This window comes from Pelecanus crispus, chromosome 3 (genome assembly GCF_030463565.1).
Source record: "Pelecanus crispus isolate bPelCri1 chromosome 3, bPelCri1.pri, whole genome shotgun sequence".
Classification (NCBI taxonomy): domain Eukaryota; kingdom Metazoa; phylum Chordata; class Aves; order Pelecaniformes; family Pelecanidae; genus Pelecanus; species Pelecanus crispus.
The window spans coordinates 28,588,102-28,612,542 of NC_134645.1; the positions used below are offsets into that span (position 1 = coordinate 28,588,102).

The 24,441-nt window shown below is 40.7% G+C and overlaps 1 protein-coding gene across 1 annotated transcript in view; it reads left to right on the plus strand.

Moving 5' to 3' along the window:
* The first annotated feature begins 22,379 nt into the window (after positions 1 to 22,379).
* Positions 22,380 to 24,441, plus strand: part of FSHR (follicle stimulating hormone receptor) — an 83,193-nt gene continuing 81,131 nt past the window's right edge. Inside the window, exon 1 of the mRNA XM_075707622.1 lies at positions 22,380 to 22,636. Coding sequence (XP_075563737.1) covers positions 22,452 to 22,636 — 185 coding nt within the window. The 5' untranslated portion in view covers positions 22,380 to 22,451. The remainder of the gene's footprint in view (positions 22,637 to 24,441) is intronic.

Genomic DNA, 24,441 nt, shown 5'->3' on the forward strand with positions numbered 1-24,441 from the left:
AAGAGACATTTTCAGACAACCAATTAAATGCATTCATGGCAGGAAATAAACATAACGGTTGAGGGAAGTCAAAGAGTTTGATTTTTCTTTTATAAATGGATAACATGGATTATTCTTTACCTGCTTTGCTCTGATAGTTAACGAGACATATTGAGCTCCAAGGAACAGCACAAGAGCTAATGGGTTTGTCAATGACATCCTTAGTACTTGTGACCCGGGAGAAGTCCACAGGTCTCCATGCAGAACATTTCCATGGGTAATAGAATATATATTTTTCTCCAAATATATTTGTTTCATATTGTTGTTTCATATGTATTTGAATTCTGCATTGTGCTAATGCTCGGTTGTTGGGGGTTACTATGTTTGGCTAGGAAGGATAGCTCTTGGGAATTTAATTTTAAAGATGTTTCTGTTATAACTACTAGAAACAAGTTACTGCATGGTAATGAGAACCGCACATTACACCATGAGGAAGAGTTCAAAGTCAGTGCAGACTGAGGCAGATTTCTGTGAGACTGTCAGCTTCACATGTTCTCTGAAATCTCAAGCAAAAAAGATGGCATGACACCCGTCCAGCATTGCTTCATTTGTGATGAGGTAATAATTAAGTACAGGAGTCTGTGATTTGGTAAACTTGTTAAAACATATCTCTAGTGTGCAAACATAAAATGTGATGTAAAGCCAAAGTAAAAAGTATACTAATTCAAATACATATTCACAAAGACGACTCCTGAGTATTCTTATTGAAGGTGCTTATCTGGTTATCTTGAGATACCTGCAAGTTTATGAACTATCCACATAGTGACACCAGAATGGGCTGGAACCTGCTTCAGAAATTACAAAGATGCTATAGCAAGCTGGTATCATCACTTATGCTTGTACTTACTACATTATGGTTACACGTATTGTCTTTATTATTTTTAAGTTTTGGAGCCTCTTTAACCTAGGTAAATCAATTAAGTACTTTCACCACCTTCCTTCTATGACTCAATACTAGATCCCACATGCACTTGTGATTTAATTAATGGTTCCTTTAATCATTCTGTGAAAGGCCTGAAGTTTATTTGTTTCTAATCTATGCAGTCCCTGTGGTTATTGATCAACTAAGGAATAATTCTGAAAATAAATAAATAAAATTAAACAGAGCAAAAATTTCTGCAATTATAATCTAAAAGTGAGGCAGCTAAAAAGCCAATGAATGCTAGAAGACACTTTATTGTGAATTGTCAATAAATATAATAATAAAACTTTTAAATCTCTGGAATCCTACAAAGATTACATCCTCTTCCATTATAAAAGAGATTTAGTACCAGTGAAAGATACACTGCAAAATGATGCCACCTTCATGCAAGATGGATGTGCAGTATCAGCAGTGAGCACTCCCACACTATTTAGGTGTCAAATGGTCTGTAGCCTTGTAAAACTAAGCGGGTTGTTTGTGAAGAAATCTGTTTGTAAAAGCACCACAACTGTACTAAGTCAGCCTAGGGATGGCTCTGATGCCATTCCTGATGCCTCCAGAAAACTCTTCTGCAGCAAACAGTAGTAACACTCACCTTACTGTGCTACATCTTTTTTCCACATAGAAATCTTTGTAAATTTTGGGGGAGTTTTTCCCTGCCTTTTCCAGATTGCTGGTTCCTAGGCTGCACTATGGACACAGGTTTTTTTGGCATACCGCCACATCCTAGTATCTCTTAAGCCTGTGATGGCAGTAGGTACTTCCATACAGCAAGTGGGTAGGGACACTGCCTTGTCCTTTGGCAGTGTCTTGTCCTCTGGATTGTTCACATCCTTTTGTAGTAATTCCTATATCCAAGATAAAATTCTTCCACAATTTCTTGCCACTGGCGACATTCACTTAAATACTTGGCTAAGGGAGGCTAGAGTCCTAAAGCTTCCACTGCTGCCCAGAGTCCATAGCTGCCTCGTATAGACGAGTCCCATTGCAGTTTACCTTTTGCCATTGTTTCGAGCAGCTATTTGGACCAGACCTGACCTCTGCGCACAGTGTTTCCCAGTCATTGACAGCTCTGTAGCAAGCTCCTTGCTTTATACAATGCTTCTGTAAGCTAATGTAAACTCTAAACAAGATCATATTTTATTTTGTGCAGCTTTTAGCCATAGCTTGTTCCTGCCAGCTGGCCTCAGAAGACTTTTATTTTCCATCACCTGCAGCTGGTCACACTTGTCCAGTCTAAGATTGCTGCTCATCATTGTTGTTTTAATGATGTTGCATCTGGCACCACAATCCAGCTGGAATCAAAACAGTTATTCATTTAATAGTATAGCTGCAAATATGGCAGCCGAATGATAGGTGACTGACTTTGGCTGTGCATACGCTTTGAGAGTCCTTGCTTTTACTGAAATTGCACTGCAGACATCATCTTCTGAACTAAAGCCCTCTGCATCCTTGGTCTGTGTATGCACTGCTCACTCTTCTCTTCCTGAAACAGCTGCAGCATTGGGGATTACAGATGGCTCTATTTCACATCCTCCTTGCACCTCTCACTCTCATTCTTCATGGTTGTCTTTAGCTTAAACTTATTTCTTTGTGTGTGGGTTGGTTTTTGTGTGGGTTTTTTTTTTTTCCCCCAAAACTGTGTTTTGCTGTTTTCTCTAATCACTTGGATGGCCCAAGTCAGGTGGCAGTATTTGGATGTGCCTCCCTGGAGAAAAAGCATTGCTCCCTCAGCAAACTCTCCTGTAGCTGGTTCCTAGGTTGGTAGGGAGTCATCTCCAAAACTACAGGTAAATGAGAAAGTTTTCACTTCTGAAGTATAAAATTCCTGTTACTTATTTTTGTGCAAGTACCTGGTAGGTCTCTTCTGGCTTTGTTTGTTTGGGATCACATGCTGCTTCAACGCTTCTATCAGATGTCTGGTGTTTCAGGTATTGGTTTTGGCAATGCTGTTTATCTTACTTTTCCTTTTTTCCTTCCCAATGAGATGGATGAACCCCCTCTTTCAGTTCTTTATCTTTTAGCAGCCATCACTAGTTCTGTATACAGACTGTGTTTTCCCTGAATTTATGTTTGTGCCAGATTCTTTGTTAGAAATCCAGCATGGCCAATAGTCTGAGTCACTTTATGCTAATCATCTTCTCTTCCTTGCTGTGTATCTCACCAGACTGCCTCCATCACATTTCACGTACCACATGTTGGCTCTTAAAACAGGAAGGTTTCATGCTGGTAAATCTAAGTTGCTCTTTATTCAGCGGATTACTTCAGAGGTGCTGTAAGTGCAGTGTAGGCTCCACCTACAATATATAGGTTGATGTCATGGTTCTGTCCTCAAATTCTTCCTCCTTTTGCATTTTATACACTTCAGGTCTTAACAGGGAAAATATCTCTAGGGCAGAGACAGTAGTTTAAGCTCTATTTTCCATGAGTATTTCATACTTTTGCAAACAGCATGCTTACTCTTTCTAAGAAAGGCTGTTCACTATGCACCCGAACAACAGTCTAAGTCTATGCCAGACAGGCAGTCATCCTGAAGAATCTCACATCAGTGTAAGTGTGCTCCTAGAGTTGTGTGACTGTCATGTACCATTTTTCTGTTCTTGGGAGAATTTTCTTCCTCTTTCCCCACCCACTGAAGAAAAACCCACCTTTTTAACAGGAACAGGATCTTAAAATCTGTTTGGTGAGAGGGAATCTGGATGCTGGACTGAGATGTAGGAAGCCTGGGTTCGGTCCCTAGAGCTGCTGCAGACCTTCAGTGACCTACAAGACAAGTATACCCACCACATGCTAGATCTCCTCTGTAAGGTGATCCCTAGACATCACTGTCTGCCTTACCTATTGTAAGTGGTTTGGTTTGGAATGGGTGCTGTTATTCTTTAGCTAGTAGAGTAGCAAAGTTTCAATACTAGCCTCTCCAGCTTTGTATAAAATGTGCCGAGACTGAAAAAGTCTGCCCAGACTGAGGAGGGAACATGTTTTTCAATGGGGTTGGAGCTTGATAGAATGCAGGGGACCGAGCTTGCCCCATGGAAAAATTTTGCTATAGGCACAGGTTGTGCAAAAAATGATGACTGCTCATTTGACCTTTTTTATTTTGTTCCCACCAGTACCGCCCTCCTCAGCTTCAAAGGTGAATGCTGAAAGTCTAAAACCGTGTTTTTAAAATGCACTTTCAATATCCTAGAGAATGTAACAAAGCTTGTGAGATCCACAAGCCCAGAAAGATTTGAAAAACTTTGACATATTGAACTTTTAAGCCACAAGTTTCAAGCAAGCAGTTAATATACAACTATAATATGTTATGTATGCAATGCAATATTCACTGATCTCGGGGCCTCAGTAAATAAGGGCCACACAAACAAAAAATGGCTTTTGCACTAATTCTGTAAATGAGAAGTACTTTTCTCCCTGTTTTAAGGCATGGAAGTTAAGATGAACATGGGTATGGAGGTTATGCAGAAGGCCTGTGGTAGATTTGTTATTATGTGTCTTACTCAGAAACCTAAGCCAAACAGGAGGGAAAGGGAGAAACAAAAACACAGTATGATGCCTTGACCACTGTTAATAGAAATGAAATATTTAAGAATGTAAAAAAATTTATTTTAGCTAAATAATGAATTTGGTTATACTGCATGCGCATTTTTTTATTGCAGTTGTAGAGTTTATGTGTCTCTTAAAATGAGAACTTTAAAAGAGAGTCAACAAAAATGGCAGAGTTCATGTTGACTTTTTGAATATACTTATAAATATGTTGTGTTAAGTTGATTGTGTTTAGTTATTTGCAACTTTTCTTTGCATGGAGAATTCTCATGTCTTATTCAACCTTTTTACTCTGTTTTTAGGTTTTTGACTATTAAAAAACATTTGATACTGCTATCACAGAAATAGATGTAATATAGCAATCTATAAAAATATAAGTTGTGCTAAAGTAGCACAAACTACAGGGGTTTGAGTGTAGTCATATGTAGAGAGCTGGTTGGGATTCATCATCTTCAACAATTCAAATCATTATTCCTCATTGGGGAAAAAATCAAATATGCAGTTTTATTTAACAGAAATGTTTTGAAGACGTATGGAATTCTTTGTGAATAATTCATGCTCTTTAAGATCAGAAGCATTAAAACAATAAAAAGGTGGGGAATTCTGCTGGGACATGCCAGTTTAGAAACAAAGCAGAATTCTTGCTACATGTAAATGCAGCTGAAACAGGATGGCTGTAAGATTAGGGAAAAAAAAAGCTTTGCTAAAAAGTCTGTAGCAATATAGATGATCTTTTCTTCAGAAAGTAAATTATTCATTTTGTCCTTGATCAATTCCCATTAACATGTACTTGTGGCTCACAACTTTTCCTCTAAAATGTAAAAGTGACTCATAAGGGAAAAGAAAAGTCACATTTGGGGAAAAGAGCATCAAGACAACCCTGTCACAATGTAGCCTTCTCTGTCTTATGCCCTACCTGGCATCTCTGATTAAATAACCCTTTCAATGACTTTGGCACTAACAAGTTATTTAAATTTTTCTTGCCCCTCTCAGTACATTGCCCACTTATATTTCTACCAGATTAAACCCAAAATTGAAATGAAAAAGGAAAAGAAATATTGGAATGTACTTTCAATTTGGGGCAGTTGAACAGCAGCAGTTGTAGTGTGGACTGTCCAGTGAAGTTTGGGAGGGATGGGTGACAGCTCTGTCACCTCATGCAAACTTTCGTATGCTCCCTTCTGTAAGCCTGCACCAGCAGGGTAATCTAGGTATTTATTTTTTTTTTGCTATATCTGCAGATAGAGTCCCCAGCCTTGCAGCCCAAACTGAAGTCAATGAGAATCTGTTGGTGCTTAAAAATCAGTTCTTCTTGCTTGAAGAACTGTGACTTTGTGGCACATGCAAATTGTCCCCTGGCTACTTACTGCAAGGAATGCTGAGCAGTTTGTTCCCACTACTGGGGAGCCCCCATCAATGGACAGCCTTACAGCTTTCTTCCATTTGTCGCGTTCTGGCAATACTTTCTGTTCTCCCTGTTATAGGGAGTGCATCAAGCAAAGCTTTCTCCAGAATTGGTATTTCTGACTGTTTGTCATGGTGCTTTGGTGACTTGTGGATCATCTGTGGCTCATTTTCATGTAACATTTTTAACTTCTCTGAAAACTGGATGCAAACTGTTTATGATCAGTATCCAGAAAGTGAAATACTTTTGTAAATGTTCCTATACACAGAATCCTGCTTCCCATATGTTCACCAGATATTAGCATACCTCCTCTCATTCCCAGGGATGAACATGACAGGACACCTTTGGCTGCATAGGTGACTCATAGACATGGGGTAGAAGCATGATGTGTCCAGTTACACCCTAATACCAAGATATATTCATTACCTAGGTTATAAAATGATACTTGGCTGAGAAGTCAAACAGAACAGAAATGTGTCAGTCTTTTAAAATATTGCTTTACCACCTGTTTGTTACTTTTTTCCAAATGTATCTTGGTAAAACTATAGTTTCGTGGTGAGGTGCGTACAAATCAAACTGTCTGAACACTAAGCCATTTTTGGAACTGCTGCAGCGTGCCCTGCACCACTTCTCTTCCATTTTACATGCATGCAGAGAAGGTCAAGCAGTGAATTAGCAGACAGCTTTGATGGTGCCAAAGACAACAACCTGCTTCAATACATTATCAAATAATAGACTATAAATTATGTAAGCACTGAAATGCCAAGCAGTAAACAGCATTTCCACTGCTAAATAGAATCACCGAATTCATTAGAAACTGCTAACCCTGATGATGTATTTATTTTGAGGAGTCTGAACATTAACTCTTTGCTACCATCCTTCCTTTTCTTTCTGCCTGTCAAATGTGTTCATATTTTGATCACGTTCCCTCATTATGGGATTGTCCATCAAGCCTCCAGCATGCAGAAACTGTGTTTTGATTCATGTTCAGACCAACTCCATAAGCTGACAGATGTCCAGGGCAGCTCTGGAGGGGCACCACATCGGAGCAAAAATGTTGAGTATGCAAAGCTCAGGGACTAAAATACCCCAAAATGGACTGGCAGCATGCAGCTTTGATCCTTTTTGTGCTGCTTAGCTCCAGACTTTCCATAAGCAGATGACAGAGAGGTGAAAAAGCCAGAGGCTGTGCACGCATCAGTGTATTACCTTCTGACACGGAGATTCTGCAGCCTCTGGGAGATGGGAACCCCAGCTGGCCAGGGCTTTGAGCATCTGTGGTATTGAGAAGGTCCCAAAGGAGACAGAGGGGAAAAAAAATGTAAAAGGCAAATTTTATTCGAAATTAAACTATGGTTTTGTTGTTTTTTTTTAATAGAGAAACATCAAAGTAAACAGGATAGAAAGAAATTTTAAAAGTTTTATACACAGTTCTTCCACGCCCTGTGCCCATACAAATTGATCTGTATTTCTAGGCTTGGTTTCTGTTACCTTGTAAATGGCAGCAAACTCTGCCCAGCCTCTTCTGTTTCCTGGGGGTCTTTCTGTCCCCTCTGGAGCCAAATTGGCTGCTTCCCATCTCCTGCTACAGCCCCTGCATGAGCTTCAGGCCTCCAGCCCTGGGCTGTGCTGCTTCTCTGTTACTGCTGCCATACCCTGCATGGTTGCAGCCTTCTCTCCCGGAGCATACCCAGAGATACATCATCTCTTCTCCCTTCAAAGGTCTCTTCAAGTCCTGTGTCCTTACAAGATCATAAAACATAATTGAAAACAACAAGACAGATGCTCACCAACCAATGTGCTGTGTGGTCTGCACCAGCTTTTTGCTGCTATCTCCCACCAGCAGTGACGTTGCTTGCGGTATCTGGCATGCTTTAATATAAGTGAGCCAGCTTGTGGCAGTGGGCATCACAGTCCTAGGAAAAATAAGTGTAATTCTGTGCAAAATAATTTAAATGCAGTACCCTTAGGAGGATGTACTGCTGCACTGAACTGGAACTTCTTATTTCCAATGGCAAGTTTTGAGCACCTTGGTTTTAGGGAGCAAAACCACCTCATTAGTAAGAGCTTGATGTATCCAAGTCAAGAGAGTCTTCTAGAAGCTGAAGCACCCTTAGGAAGAGTAGGATTTTATAAGAAAACTTGTTTTGTACAGAGTTTCCCAGATACTGTGGCCAGATAGTGTTCTGCTAATACAGTTGTTAGATGCACAATGGCAAGGAGTGCCACATATGCAAAATACCATCATAATTTATTGACAAAATGCCTCATAGACTCAATGGGCTAAGTATAAACTAGGCTAAAACAAAACCAAAAAACCTAAGGTAAATATTAATGAACAAAGGTCCACAGTCTATCACAGTAGTTCGTCCCTGTTTAGGCTTGGGAAATGGCATGAACATTAGGCACATAGCAGTACTCGGAGGCAATTGCAGAGCTCTGTAGGGAAATGTAGTAGTTCATATACTGTTTCTGTACAGACTGCTATCAGTAAATTATTTTGCAGAACGACTAACATTCAGTGATTCATTATCAAAGGATAAAAAGCATAAAGATGAATACATCAGAAGTACCGAATCAAGGCATTTGCCTCTGAACTTTTTACTTGCTAAGCCTTTTTCTTTCAGGGAACTCTGCAGTTCCTAAAAACATCTCTCCTTTTCAGGACCACATATAGCTTTCAGGACAAACTAGTTCTGCCAAAAATAAAAGCATCTTTTTTGCATTTTATCTCGTTATTTCACTGAACAGAGAAATTTTGTTAAGGCCTCCAAAGCAAAGACAATTTGCAAATTAATTTCTCTACCAGTCTGAAAAAAGAAACCATCAAAAGAGCATGCCGTGTCCTGTGGCACTGTATTTCTGCAAGAGAACCTAGGGCAGGGGACACATATAATGATGTGTTTCATAGCTGGAGTTTGCTCTGATGATTTCTATGCTTGTGATAATTTACTAGTAATATTGCTTAAGGCAGGGCTGTGGTTGTTCCATATCTTAGTTCAGGTGGTCTTGATTCCTTCTTCTGCAAGCACACTCGAAGGTAATGATCAGAGAAACATCTTTTTTCCCTTGATTACTCCATGCACCAAGAGACCAGAGGTGGTGTCGTGGTTTAGCCCCAGCCAGCAACTAAGCACCATGCAGCCGCTCACTCACTCCCCCTTACCCCGATGGGATGGGGGAGACAATCGGAGGAGTAAGAGTGAGAAACACTCCTGGGTTGAGATAAGAACAGTTTAATAATTGAAATAAAGTAAAATAGTAATGCTAATAGTAACAGTATAATAATGATAATAATAATAATGATACACGAAGCAAGTGATGCACAATGCAATTGCTCACCACCCACCGACTGATACCCAGCCAGTTCCCGAGCAGCGATCACTGCTCCCTGGCCACCCCCCCCCCCCCCCCAGTTTATATACTGAGCATGACATCATATGGTATGGAATAGCCCTTTGGTCAGTTTGGATCAACTATTCTGGCTGTGCCCCCTCCCAGTTTCTTGTGCGCCTGGCAGAGCATGGGAAGCTGAAAAAGTCCTTGACTAGCATAACCAGTACTCAGCAACAACTAAAAACATCAGCATGTTATCAACATTCTTCTCCTACTAAATCCAAAACACAGCACTATGCCTGCTGCTAGGAAGAAAATTAACTCTATCCCAGCCAAAACCAGGACAGGTGGTCTTTCAGTTACAGGTGCTCAGAAGTAGATTAGTTTAACAAAGGAGAAGTAAAAAGAAAATACTTTGATGCATTTTTTTCAAAACAGGGGAAGCCATCCCTTGCCAGTGGAAGTCCCTAACCAAGGAATATTCTCAAACGAGTTTCCAAGTTTAACCATGAGTTGTCATTTTGATATGCATGAAACAATTCAAATGCATAAAATTAAACATGTACTTGGCAAGCAATGACTTCAACTCTTAGTAATGAACCACTGTACTTACGTGAATCTGGAAGCAGTAGAGATATATGACTCAAGAACTAACTACTAGAAAGTTTCTCCCATTTCTAGAATTATCGGTACCGGCATATTTCAGTGCTGTAACTTCTATACAAGACAGTGAGTATGTCAGGGAAGAAACTTAGGAGATTACCGTAAATAAAGTATTCCAATTAACGTAGTAGAAGCTCCTCAGCTATTGTAGAAAACTAATTCTCTCTAAGTCAGGATTGGCCATTGTAGCGTCTCACATGCCTAAAACCGGTGAAAATGTTCACACCACAAGGATCCCGCTATTTTATCTCCAGGAGTGGTCATAAATGGACACCTAAAGAGCAGGCAAACTTATCTGATACCTTCCCCTAACATTCGCTCAGCCTCCAACTTCATACAGCTCTGGGGATTTCCTAAGTCTCTTATTGCTTGTCCATTTAGCAACCCTAAATTGCGTCTCTTCCAAGTAATCATCCAATATTTCCTTAAATCAGTGTCCACTCTTGCACCCACAATATGCTTTAAGAAGTAATTACACAGGTCTGATATCTATTGTGTTAAAAACCAGCTTTCCTGGCTTCATTTGAAGCCCCTTAGTTCTTGGAATGAAAGAGATGGTAAAAAAATTGATTCCGATTTATTACTTCCATGCCACTCCTTATTTTGTAGACTTGTACCAAATTCTTCTACATCGGGTCTTTTTTCCAGCCTTTTCACTTTGACCCCTGTGTCCTAGCTAGGTTTTTGTACCAGTCAGAATTGTCCCTTTTCTCCCACAGCTATTTGGCTTCCTTAAAAGTCTTTGATGAAGGACTTTGCCAAAAGCCTTTTGTAAATACAAATAGACGATATCAACTAGATCCCCTTTTTCTGCAAGGATCTGTAAGGCAGGATTTCCCTTGCAGTTCCTCACAACTCTCAGTTTTCCATGCTCCGTAGCTGTATCCTTTATTACAGTTTCTGCTAATTTGCCTAGTGTTGCCACCATGATTATGGGCCTGCGATTCCCCAGGTCTCCCTGGGACCTTTTCTAAAGGATTGACACTACACCTATTCTTTAGATTGGAGAACATTTTAAGTGGTTAATATTCTTACATATTGCCATTAGTAACGCAACTACTTGACTTTTGAGTTCTCTTAGACCTCCTGGGTGACTGCCATTTGGTTTTTGCAATAGGTTACTGCTCATCTGGAGCTGAGGTTAACTAGTGCAATTGTATTATCTGTATCATTGTTTCAAGCTTTTTGCAGAATGGGGAGGATTCAGAACTTTGTATCTGAGAAATGTTTGATTTTTTTTTTTTAATTGAATCTGACACTCTAATCTCATCATGGGATCTGAAGACTAAGCAGGAGCAAGCAGTGTTTACTCCTCTGCCTTGTCCTGCTGCCAGAAATGTGCCACATTGCCCTCTGACAGATCAGTTTGAGACAGAGAAGAAGAAAAGGAATGAAACAGAAGCTATTTACAGTTGCAAGGCTTAACTTTGGTGCTGTCACCTTCATACATGGCAGAAATGTCACCTTTTCTTACACACATTGGAGAACGCTCCCTACAACAGCTGTGGTCTGTCAGTGACGAAAGCCAGAGTTTGTAGTAGGATGTGAAAGTGTGAATATTGGCCATGATCAGCCTTGGGAACTTTTTCCTGCTGGAGCTGGCATGCTTTCTGCCCAGAAACTGTATGACTTTCTGGTGCTCTGTCAGCTGATGCTAGCTTTAAATTTGGCCAAATAACCTATCTGAAGGGTACATTTGGGCTGGGTTTCTGTTTCCCCTAAAGCTGTGACTTTATAGACCTTTATAGTGGCTCATGTGTCTTCATTGTTATTCATCTTTTTTCTTTAGGTGTAGATGTGCCTCCTGTTATGCTAGTATGGCAAGGTTGCATAACAACCATGCAGAAGCTAAAGAATTTAATTTCTTAAAGTGTTTTTTTTTCCCCCGGAGAGTTTTTTTAGTAATTTTCTTCCTCATTCAGAGTTTAATCCTCTTCCCACAGTTCAGTGTCACTGCTAGCATTTGGTAAAATCACTCCTATAATGAATTTGAACTGAGATATATTAGGGTGACCAGTGGCTTAATGGCTCAACTGTAGCTACTCCTTGAATCAGCTCCTGGGTAATAAGCAACATAAGAATAGCTCCTCATCTTGTGTGCTGCACTACCTGAAGTTCCTGCAGGCAATCATCATTGTGTGCTACTTCTATACACTGTTTGGCAAAATAGTGCCTTGCAATTAGGCCTTAAGAGCGAGCAATGGAAAGCTCTCTATAAAAGCTGATTATATTAGAGCCCAGCAGCACATCCGTACCACCATTCTCCAAGATTTGTTGCCTTTTTGACATATCACTGTTGCTGCTCTGGTCCAGAGGCAAGCTGTTTATCCAGACCGCCGCAGGCCAAATCTTCAGCAGTGGTGTGCTGGCATAGCTGCACTGAAGTCTAGGGAAATATGTCCTGGCTCCTTCTCACTTATATCACATCATATTCTGTAATGTTAGTTGTATCCTATTGGTATTTTTCCATTTCTTTTATTGTGACATTCATCTTCAACCAGTATAAATAACGTGTCAACATCAACTCAATGGATCTGTTGTTGGAATCAGGTCTGCTTCATGGTTTTTGCATAGCTGATGAAATGTTTATAGGGGCTGTGGGAGATAAAACCAGAAAACCTTGAGAGTTTGATGAATGTCAATACAGTTTGGGAATAAATCTTCACTAACCCTTATAGTTTCACTGCCATACACGGAAGGAATGGGCAGTTCAAATTGGTCCCAACAGTAGCCCCATATCCTGAGTAGATGGAAACTGCTTTGCTCATGCAGAGCAGCAAACAAGCATAACTGATTCCTGAGGACAGCACTGCAAACTCAGGTTTAACAGATTATGCTGGGGTGGGGAATCTTTAACAATTAGGAAAGAAAGGAGTTTTTCAGCCTTCCTGTATTCTGTAAGAGGGCATCCATATGTGGCCAGGAGCCTTCTTTCCAATTCCCAAAGCTGCTGTGGTTTGGGAGGGTGCAAAGCAATTTTCTTTTGCTTTGCCTTCAAACAAGCAACAGTAATCTCCCTGAGGCTGGGAACGTGGTGCTCTCTCTCCAAAGGCACACCACACGTTATTTTGCAAGCAGAGGCAAGGTCACTTTATCCACATGCCAGGCCAGTCAGGAGTTATATGAGCAAGACTGGTTAGCACTGAGTGTGAACTGAGATTTCTGCTCAGCTTGGAGCACATGCAGAACAGGCTTGTAAAATACCATGTAGATGCTTTTTAAGAGACACGGTACAAAACCTCACCTGTGAGCTCTTTGGTCTCCCGTCACTTCGAACTTCACCTGGGCTAGCAATAATTAGCCAAGGTGTGGTCCTCATCACTTGGTTTGCCAGGGTTTAACAGTTTGTGCTTCGCCTTTGCTGTCCATCTTAAAAATAGCAGAGAAAGGTGATCATGAAAGGTAAAATAGCCTTGCAGCCTTCCACAGGCAGTTTGGGTTGTTGTGCCTAAATTGTTGTCAGCTTAGTCTAAAAGGTGCCTGGGTTTTTCATGTCAGGCAGATGTAACACAACAGGATGTGTCATTTGTTGGTAAATTGTATCATGCTAAACCATGTCATGTGATTCAAAAGGATAAGGAAAATTGTAGTGGCAGTAAGAAAAATTAAATATATTGGTGGAGTATGGCTTTTCTTTCTGATGTGAGTTTACAGTGTTCAATAGATTTAAACCTTTTTTGGATATCTAACACTTTTCTTCTCTAACCTATCAGTGAACCATATTCCAGCATTGTCAGAAGGGTGGCAGCAGCCAGAAGAGCCTTTCCGAGTGGAAGACACGTAATCTGTCAGGGTTTGCAGGTGGGCAGGCTAACAGAAATCTGTTAGCACTTTTTTTTTTTTTTTTCCTACACAGGTCAGGTTTCAATTTGGGTAGCTATACATCTGTTGGGACTTTAACCATGGCTTGTAAAGTTTGTTTGAATCCTTTGAATAGCAAGTAAGTCCTATATAAATGTCAAGTGTGATGGAGTTTTAGAGACAAGGGGAAGCTGAAGTGTTGACTAGGATGTGAGGGGGAACCTCACATCTTTCTCTGTGTCCTTCCTCAGGCTTCTCCCAATGGATGCCAGTGAGTTCCCCAGGGTGCAGGCATCAGCATTGCTTCTCCATTGCCAGGTCACAGCTGGATGCGCAGAGAAGCACAGTGCAGATGCCAAAAGTGGCTGCGGGTGGGCCAGGGGGAGGTCAGGAGTCCTACATCTGGATTTGCAGTGTGGGGCTCAAAGCACAGCTTCCTGGCTTGGGCACATCACTGTGGGGTCACACTGGTATTGCACAGACCTGCGCCTCCCTGGCATCTGCCTCTGGGGACCTCTGCTCTGCACCCTGCTGGATCCACCCACCACCAGGCTGTGGATGTGCCAATAGTTTCCCTGACACTCAACCAGCAGCATCTGTAAAATGATGCTAGAGGTCTTTCTGTGCTACAGAAGTGGAGACAAAAATGGGTATTAGAATTGTGAGGCACTTTGATAACATGATAACGAGGACTATAAAGTATCTGAGAAAGATGGAGAAGCTTCCTTTTCATTATCTGCAGAATCTTATTAGTCTACCTGCCATTTCTTTCTTTGCCTTAAGAGCAATGGCAGGACCTTATTCTTCTCCTCCTTTTGCAGAGAGCTGTGACTGACCTGCTCCCTGTGCGCTGAGAGCACTTGCAGGTAGATCAAGAATCAGAGGCTCCTCTCTGTCACCTTCCATGCAATAACCTGCTTCCTGGCAGAAAAAGTGTCAAAGAAAAACTGTTCCAAGGAGGAGTTTATCACTGGGCAATGCTATAGTACCAATTCAAGCTTGCTGAAGCAACTGAAAGCTGCTCCTTTTTTATTTTGCCAGGACTCCAGGTGCGTGAAGACTTAGACATGCCCAGCTTTCCTTTCAATGCTCATTTGCTTACATTTAAGTGCATGTGTCATTTTTCAATGTTTTATACATGAAGGGGTAGATTCTGAATTTTTTAGTCATGTTTGGCAGAACCTTGTTCAAGAAATAACCTTATTTACTTCAGTGGATCTGTTTGTGGAAAATAGTACTGCTCAGCAGCAGGTGAGGAGTCCCAGTGGGAAGGGCAGAGAAGAGTGAAAGAGCAAAATGGCTGCCAGAGATCAGATCAATATTTAGGTTTTAATGTAGCTCCAGATCAGTCACTGAATGCAGTAAAATATTTTTTTTTTAATTTGGTGTAAAAGCTTCAGCAAGAGTAGGAAAAACCTTGGATGCCCTTCTAGGGATGCTTTAAAACAAAGATGCAATATTCATTCTCAATGTATAGTGTTAAAAAAGGACTCGGTGACTCTTTGGTTCCTAATTATCTCCTTAGGCAGCTTATTTAGCCTACCTGTCATGAAGGTAAGAAGTATACAACACATTGTAACTCTTGCAAAGTAATTGGGCCACTTTTTTAGCCTTCCTCTATCAATATTAATAACCTGAACTAATTGCACAATGCTTTCATTTTTTTTCTCCTTTTTCTTCAATCTGCTACAGGGATTAGTTAGTCATTTGCATCTTCTTTAGAGGTCTTAACAAATGTTAATTTTTCATTCTTACCTCTTCTTTTTTTTTTTTTTCTTTTTTTTTTTTTTATTAAGTTTCAGAATTGAATGAATTTCCCGGAAGGATATTTAGTGTCTTTCATGTATCAATCAGGGCTGAGCTCTTCCTTTTCTCATGCAGAGATGGTTTCTTCTAAGCTGTATGAGGTCAAGAAAAGACAAGATACAGTCTTAAGCACTGCAGAGTACCTTGAAAATAAAGACATAAGAAGTAGAAAGTTAAGTGACCTATGGTATGCTGTAAAGATATTTCCATTTCAGACCTCTTTAATGTATTTCAGTGCCTGAAATGCTCATCCAATCTGAATTAATTTCAGCAAACTTAGTTGCTCTGGCTAAAAACAGGTTGTTACCACTGTCTATGGACAGCTTGTAAGTACTAGAGGAGTTAAGCAAGTTTTCTCTTTACAGATATCTCCGTACTTCAGTCCTTGAAATTCCTCATGTATGCTCTGCCAGACTGCTCTCTTTCTTTAACAGGAGATGCTAATTACGTGACATGTTGTGAAGGCATCATTAGGGTGAAGTTTCTTTAATTCATTTTATTTCATAATAAATTGTACTTGAAAGTATTAATGACCTCTTGAATTTCAGCGAGTAAGAAGTTTAGGTTTGCTCATAAACTGCATAGCTTCCTGGATGGCAGGCTCATGGACTTGGAAATGGTAGACAGGAAGCATTGCCAGCCTATTTTTTCATGCTGATGAACATTTCTTCTTTCTTTATGGATTAAAAACTAATAGCTGAGTAGTATATTGTAACCATGCTCAAAAGCAACTGACAGTGAAGGTTTGAGGAAAAGCATGAATAGTCAGTCTCTGTTTTAAACATCCTAGGGATATTTTTTTCCAAGCCATAAGTAGAATCACAAAAGAATTCAGGTGGAAAAGGGACCTTGGGAGGTCTCCGGTCCCACCTCCTGCTCAAAGTGAGGTCAGCTGTGAGGTCAGGGGCTTATTCAGTCTGGTCTTTTAAACCTCTATGGAAGGAGACAGCACAATCTCTCTAGCAACCTGTGCCACTGCTTGACTGTCCTCAAGGTGAAAAATTATCTCCCTGTAGCCAGTCTGAATGTCTCTTGTTACAACTCATGCCTGTTGCCTCTTGTTCTCCCACCCCATGCCTCTGCAGCGAGCCTGGGTCCACCTCTTGATCACCTCCTCATAGGCACTGGGGGCTGCTGTTAGGTCCTCACAGGCCATCGCTTTCCCTGACCAAGCCCTGGTCTCACAGCTTCAGCTCACAGGGCAAGAGCTCCTGCCCTGACCATCTTGGTGGCCTTCCCTGAACCGCCCCCCCAGCCCCACAGTTAAATGATGTCTGTCTGTTACTGAGGGTCCCAGACTGGAGGCAGTACTGTCAATGTGGTCTAACAAGTGCTGAGTAAAGGGGAATAATCACTTCTCACAATCTACTGGCGGAGCTGCTCCCTGGCCAGGCAGTGCCCAGCCTGTATCACTGCACGGAGCTTGTCCTCCCCAGGTTTTGGGCTTTGCATTTGTCTCTGTTGGATTTCATGAGGTTCTACTGGTGCTAACGTGAGAAATGTATGGTTATTTTTGTCCATAGGGAGGTTACTCGACACTACAGTTAGGCAAGGTTTCTCTTGCCTTGCATGTCTGGCCTTCAGATATGCTTTGCTGGCTGGGAAAGCATCACGGAAGAATATATCATGCAAAGCATGATTCTAGGCAGGCTTCAGTGTCTGTTGTGCATTATTTTGGTCTAGTCAAACCCACTCATGGACAGTGCAAAGAAAAAGTACTTCTATAACTGTGCTTCTACAGACATGTAATAGAAACCTAGCAGATGGGTTGCGTCTTTTATTATCGACTGGGGATGAACAGACCCAAACCTGAGGAGCAGTACTAGATGGGGTGGCATCTGAGTATTCTCTGACTTCAGTGTTGTCTCTTGCATATGTCTCCCATGGTCCAAAAATACATGAGGTGCTTATATCCTCAGATTGCCTCTGAAAAATCATATAGATAAAGGGCTGGGTAGGAGCTTGTCAGCCATCAAGGCCACAAAAGTATTGGAGCAGAGTGAAATAAAGAAAGTCATCATTCCCCTGCTCCTCCAGATTGTAACACAAGCACATGCTCGCTGCTGAGAAGTGTCAGCAAAAACGTTAGAAGTGTCTGAGGCCATTCCGTGCTGAGCAGTGTGCTTCCCTAGTTAAACAGATAGGCAGGACCATTTGCATGGAATGCTAATTAGGTTTTAAGGAGGGTAGGGTGGAGCGAGGGAAGCAAGAGACACAGTGCAGTCAGTTATTGCTGTGTTAAAGAGAATGCTATGTGGCGTGCTGCTCTGCGGTCTGCGGAGGTGCTATTTAATAAGGGAACTAATCACAGCCAAGTTCTGAAGTCAAAAGCCAGACAGTCACAGGAAATCTGTGTGAGCATAATTCTATACAATTTCTAATCCTTTCCTTATACCAGTGTGTTTTCTCTTCTCGAGTGAATGCACTCCCTCTGGTGGCTAATTTACTATCTCCATTTCACTCTTCTTTTAGAGTTAAGGTTGCATGCAGGCAGCTGGCTAAAAGAACTGAGAGCGCAATAAGCTACTGTTTTTATTAGGCTAGTTTACAGTTTTATGTTCTCAACACTGAGGGCACAGATAAAGTCTGGCCATTCAAATGTATTTAAAAATAATCCCCATTCATGGAAAAAGATGAAGCTAAAACTAAATCTGTTCAGAAAGACTATTTCTGGAAAGAAGCCTAAAACATTATGTTTTTATCAGGTAAATGGTCTGTTAGCCTGAGTGATCTGCTGTTTTAAAACCCAAGTTGGTCATCCACAAAAGACAAATCAATGATGTGTCAAACATCCTCTTCTTAATCCCCTCTTAGGCATCTCTCTATTACATCTCACATTGCAAGCTTTTCTGGATAGAAAACATCTTTTTCTGATCATAGCATGGTAGTCAGGACAATAGATGTTATCACTGCCTGTAAACCCATAGGGAGAACCTATGTGCTGGAAATCATCAAAAGAGCAAGGAATCCCCATGCTTTGAAGGATAAACTTCTTTTGGATGTGGTTTGTATGTCATCTGTTCATACAGGTGATTTATTTGCCTACACGTTTTTACAGAATGCTTGTGGTTAAGCAAAGCCAGTGTTACAATGGCATTCAGTAATTAAACACCATTCTGAGGCTGGGAAATGTCAGCAGAAAGAGTATGCACTTAATTAGCTGTCATGTTGTGTTTCAAAAGACAGAAACAAAAGCAGAAACTGCTGTGAACTTGCTTGCCTGTAGGTTGGTACACTCCAACACCCTGTAAGCTTCCTGCCTTATAAAAAAAAGCTCTTCCCACACCTCCAACAGCTGGATTTAGATGCTGAGCAGACCATGTCTGCACTGCAGTGGAAGAGCTCAGAGTCATTTCAGTATATTTGGAGCAAGCTTAGTAAGGGCAAGAGGGAGAGAGTTGGGGTGATATATCCCCCTCAGTCCAGGTGACAGCATGGCCCAGGACAAGCACCACTGCTTGGTTAGAGGATGGGATCTGCAAAACCCCTCGGTTCCTCCAGCTCAGTGCTTGCAGAATTAGACCAATGTTAATTTTAGAGGCCAATGGTAACTTCAGAGCTTAACTATCAACCAGACTCCTTTACTATTGTCTTAAAAAAAGATTCCTTGGTGACAATATAATCTTAAAAACTGTCTATCCCAGAAGCCATGTAATTACATAATCTATAACATCATCCTTGAGTTTCTGTCATAATTCACTTAGCTGCATGTCTGTTGATACAGTGTTTCAATTTGGGGAAATTTCTGTTTCTTTACCAACGAAAACAGTTTACACTCTCAAGACCAATTTGCCAGCTGGAGCATAGTTCTTCTGCAAAGGCATGCAAAGATAAAGTTCTTAGAAATATCTGAAAGCACCATCATCTCTGCATTTATACTTTCAACAGTAAGTATCTCAATGACAGTGTATCACAGCCAGCCATCTCCACGGGACAGCTCTTTGCTCCTAGCACATGATGCTCTGAAGGTGGCACAGTGCGTAGCTGGGGCAGGCCTATGGAGGCATGAGTTTGCCCCCTGAATTGCTCTGAACAAGCTACTGAGAAAAAGAAGGAAACCCTGTGATGGCACAAAGATGAGAGACATATTTATGACTAGCTTTAAGTAGCTCTCATGAATCCCCTGCAACAGGTCCCTTGGGTTTTCAGGCATGGTGGTAACTCCAGCCTGGTGCTCAAGAAGGGCTTGTGAGTGCAGCCTCCCAGAAAAAGACCAGGAGGTATCCTGGCATTTTTTTCCCCCTCCTTTACACAGATTTTCTTCCCGAGAGGAGAGATTTGTGTTCCTGAACTGGTAATACAGCTGTTAACAGAGGGTCATCAGCCAATTAATCCATCCAGGGGACTGTAGTGATGTGGCTGTGTGTCATTTGGCAGTCTTGAACAGAAATCAGGAGAGATTCCCAGTTCACAAAATTAATAGACACCAGAGTCTGAAAGCGGAGCAATGTGTACTGTAATGATAAAATGGCCTCACCAAACAAAAATGGGAAAGAGACAACCTCCCTCCAATTTTTCTTCATTATGCTCATGATTTGCTGCTGGGCCTGACTTGAGGTTTTAAAACATCTATGTTTTACTTGTGTTAAAATAAAACATACTTGGCATAGTCTTGAAAGTCACTAGTAATTGGAAAGATCTCTTGTAGCCTCCTGACTTTTGCATATAGAATAATTGTTATTATCATCTGAAACAAATTTTGTAGTTTGATCTATGAAATCCAAAGTTAATCAAATTACAATGTCTTCATATTGGGGCAAATTATTTTGACATTCAGAGAATGTTACTGCTTTTTAAACGACATCATAAATATTACTATCCATTTCATCAGTATAATATGACCATTTATATTGATGTATTTCAGGATGAAGAGATATGACTTACATTCATTTGTAGTCAAATGTTCTTGTGCCCTATATATTGCTCAGGCTTCACCTTTTGTTTTTGGGGTTTTTTTTTCAGCCTACTTTCAGTCTACAGCTGTAGAAACTAGAGACTTGCTATTGAAAAGACAAACCCAGAAAAGCCTCAAATGAGTTGTCTTCCTAGCATTTGTTTAAATCCTGCAGTGTCTAGTTAGTCCAACTTGCAGTGGACTATAGCAATTCTTTACTATATGGGAATTTCTTTGACCATAGGACTGACTTCTACAGTTTTCATCCCATTCAGCATGAAGGAAAGTAAAGGCAGTACTGATTTCAGAAGATCTTGTAGGTCTAAGATTTTTTGAAGGAAAGAATATATACACAGGAGGAAAAAGTCACTAGTATTTTAGACAACCTTTTTTCTGGTAGTCACTGTCATTCTCATGAAACTTATTCAACACCTTAGCAAAATGGACTCCGTTTTACACATACAGCCAAATGAATACTCTTACAATTCATTACAAGCCTACAATTGTTAGAAAGAGATTGTAATGATTTTTTAAAATCATTTTTATGTAAACATCAGTGTTTCATCTTGAATAGGTTTAAGTGAGTGGGGAAAAATAAATATTTGTTGAGATTTGGTAAAATTAGGGTAACTCTTACGGTAACTTACAGAATCTGTTGAATTAGTTTTGAAAATCATAATTAGATCCTTTCAGAAACATCTACATTTTGATGTTATTTTAAAGGTGAGAATGATAGAATCTTTCAGATAGCACACTTCAGAGAAAAGATGCTGTCTTGTATCTCATTATGTTTGCTTATGCTTTTTGATTATGGGAGAAGAAAAAAAAACAGTTTAAAGAAACCCAAAAAACAACCTAGCAGCTGCTTTTAACAAGATTAAAATCCTTCTGAGCAGTGTGAAGGATTGAACATGAGTCAAGTTCAGCAGAATTACCCATGGCAATCCAGCTCCAGCACTCACTTAAAATGCATGTGACTTAAAAGCTCTGTGTGTCTGAAAGAGCTATTTACAGTCCAAAAGGGCGAAAAAAAAGAAAAAAGAAACAAACAAAAACCAAAACCAACAAAAAACCCCACCTTTGTATCTCAAAATTCTCATTTCAGGTGCCTTGTAGACAAAACCTGGTTCCAGATGGTAGCCTGGTGCAGCATGACTGAGTGCCAGGAAACAGTTAGCAAGGTTCCTTCCCCAAGGATTAATACTTGTAACAAGAAATTTAGCTCAGTCAAAAGGTAAACAAAACAAATAAGGACTCAAAGATGGGATTCAACATCCAGGCCTTATGATAGTATTCTTGAAGCTGTTTTCCTCCTGTTGTCTCACAAATATCGACTCTGTGTATTTCTGGGTTTTTTCCAGATGAAGAAATTAACTTACCAGTCCCCAGGGACCACTGGGATTGTGGCATTTTCTCCTGTTTGGGTTCCTAAAAAGGTGCCAAGGAAAAGAGGAGATGAATCAGCAAGTGTGAGAAGAATAATCACAGTTAAAAATAAAGGCATGTTATTTAGCTCTGGCTTTAGGATTGTATAGCTTTTAACCTATCAGGTAGATTATATACCCTATAAAATACAAAAATAACACATTTTTTTTGCCTAGGAGCAACACAAAAGCAGGGGCTCTTGAATGCATGAAGAGGAGCATAAATAGTGCCTCTCCTTCAGGGACAAAAGTGCCTGGGCTGTAGAAAGTAAAAATGCTTTGTTGTCCCTCGGTCTTACCAAAGGAGATATGCAAAATAGAATAGCTGAGAAGGAAGGACCTTTTCCCAGTGCAGATACCCAGTCTGTCAAAAGCACCCTGGTTAATTCATCTGGGGCCTATGATTTCACCACCACTTAAAATATAAAATAATTTTATCATGGAAAATTGTCATGGTTTCTTTCCATCCCTACTCTAAGGTGATAAGGGATCTGGGGCCATAAACCAAAACTTGCTCAGAAGCCATCCCCCAAGAGCCATGTGGTTCATCCCAGCTTTTGGGGCGGATCTTCCATTCAGGGAGTTGGGCTGGGAGGTGTCTGCATTCCTCCCTTTGAGATGAAGGAGACGGGCACAGATGTGAAGGCAGAGATGTCTCCAGTCCTCACCTGTTTGCTGGTTTTCCTGGCAGGCTGCTCAGGATGCCAGCACCATGCCTGCCGCTGCGTGGGCAGGGTCTTCATTTGTCAGGAGAGCAAGGTGGTCCAGGTTCCCCGGGACATCCCCACCAACACCACCGAACTGTAAGTAGGGAGAGGGAATGGTTGAGAGCAGCAGCCTTGTCACTGGCTTTCAAAACAAACTGCTGCTTGGCAAGCCAAGGGTCGGGTTTGTAGGGAGTCGCTTGGGAGACTTACACCAGCTGTTTGGAAAGCACAGCCCTTCCTCTGACATTCGCTTAATTACCTCTTGAAGCTCCTCTCTGTTACTCTGATCGTGCACACTTTAAGATCTCCGTTAAGAGACAATATGGTACGTTATAATGCAAAGCACAGACTAAATTTTAAACAAGCTTCCTTGGTGCTGTGACAGTAATTTGAAGCATAAAGCCTAAGCTTTCTTTACAGCTTGCTTTAGTGTTGTCGAAAAGTGTAGTGCAACTTGTCTGCCCCAAACAACTTGATGATAAGCATTTGTGTTTGTACTGTGGGAGCATTCCAAAGGTTTGTGCTTGTTTACCAAGAAGCAACTTCATGTTTTCTTTTTGAAATCATGAAGGCATTACAGAAAGGACTCTGATAAACGAGTTTATTCAGAGAGCAATCCTCCTCTATCAGAGGAGCAGCACAACTGCAGTTGGAGAGAGTGAACTACGTAAAGATACCATACTCCGTTACTCAAGGAAGAGTTTTATCTCTCTTAAAGCTTCTCTTTGTTTTCCATAAAGTTGCGTGAGCAATACTGTGTGACAGCTGTTTTCTGTGTCAGTAGCACAGGCGAGCAAAAGAGCTTACGCAATGGCAAGTATGTAATTGTGTAAGCGAGTGTTTTCATTTTAATTTTTTTTAAAGCAAGTTATATCACCCCTCGCCTACACCCACAGCCATCTGACATTATTAGGACCTAAAGCAAAAATGAAAAGAGTAGTCCTGGATAAACCCTGTGATCAATAAGTGGAGTGGCAAGTTTGGAGGGAGGATACAAGGAAGAATGATATGTCAGTAGCTGGAAAAATATAACCCTATCCTGATTTTACACACCACAATACATCCATGGTTACTACCCCACAGTTTTTCTAGGGAAGAAGTTATGTTTTGTTCAGAAGGAGGAGTTGTTATGCTCACTGAATAAGTAGACCATGGTGCAAACTTGAGAAAAATATCCGAATTAACTGCAGAAGGTCAGTAAAAGTTTAAATCATTCTCGCAACTAGAGGGAAAAATAATCCATCTGTGGTTTAGGTCATCTAAATCCTGAGTGAACTGTGCTCCAGGCATACACTGCTAATTTTGTTTAATTTTCCTTTGATTCTTTCTTTAGATTACGCAGTTAAGGTCTGCCTTCTAGGGATTAAGTAAAAGCAGTTTATAATTATTTCTGCAAAGAAGTAGAGTTTTATATCACCAGAAAGCAGCTGTTAGTAAAATGAGATTTGTTTGCAGAAGATCCTTGTTAACTTCACGAGGGTTTGTTGAGGATGCTAATTCATGGGTTCCTCAGCATGAGTGTGTATTGTGTGAAACAGGCCGACTACGTTAGTGTGACCAAAACCAGCAAGTGAATCCTTTCTTCTGGCAGCGTCTTAAAATATTAGAGTTAGAATCTCTCAAGTCTATTCTCACACCAACTTTTGGTTCCTTGGGAGGTAATTCTGGGCCTGTTAAATCAGTTATAGACCTGGGATTGATTTCAGCATGGCTTGAGAATTTGTCCAAGAAAACTCTGTAGAGTTGCTTTGAATATACCAAATGTTAATGTTACTAAAGCCAGATACATTAGCTGAAGAGCTATTAAGTCATAAACCTTAGATTTTCTTTCAGGGTCAAAGGGGGACTCTAGAAAGGTGCCTTCCTACGCAGCTCTCCAATGAGTGCCCAGTGGGGTGATT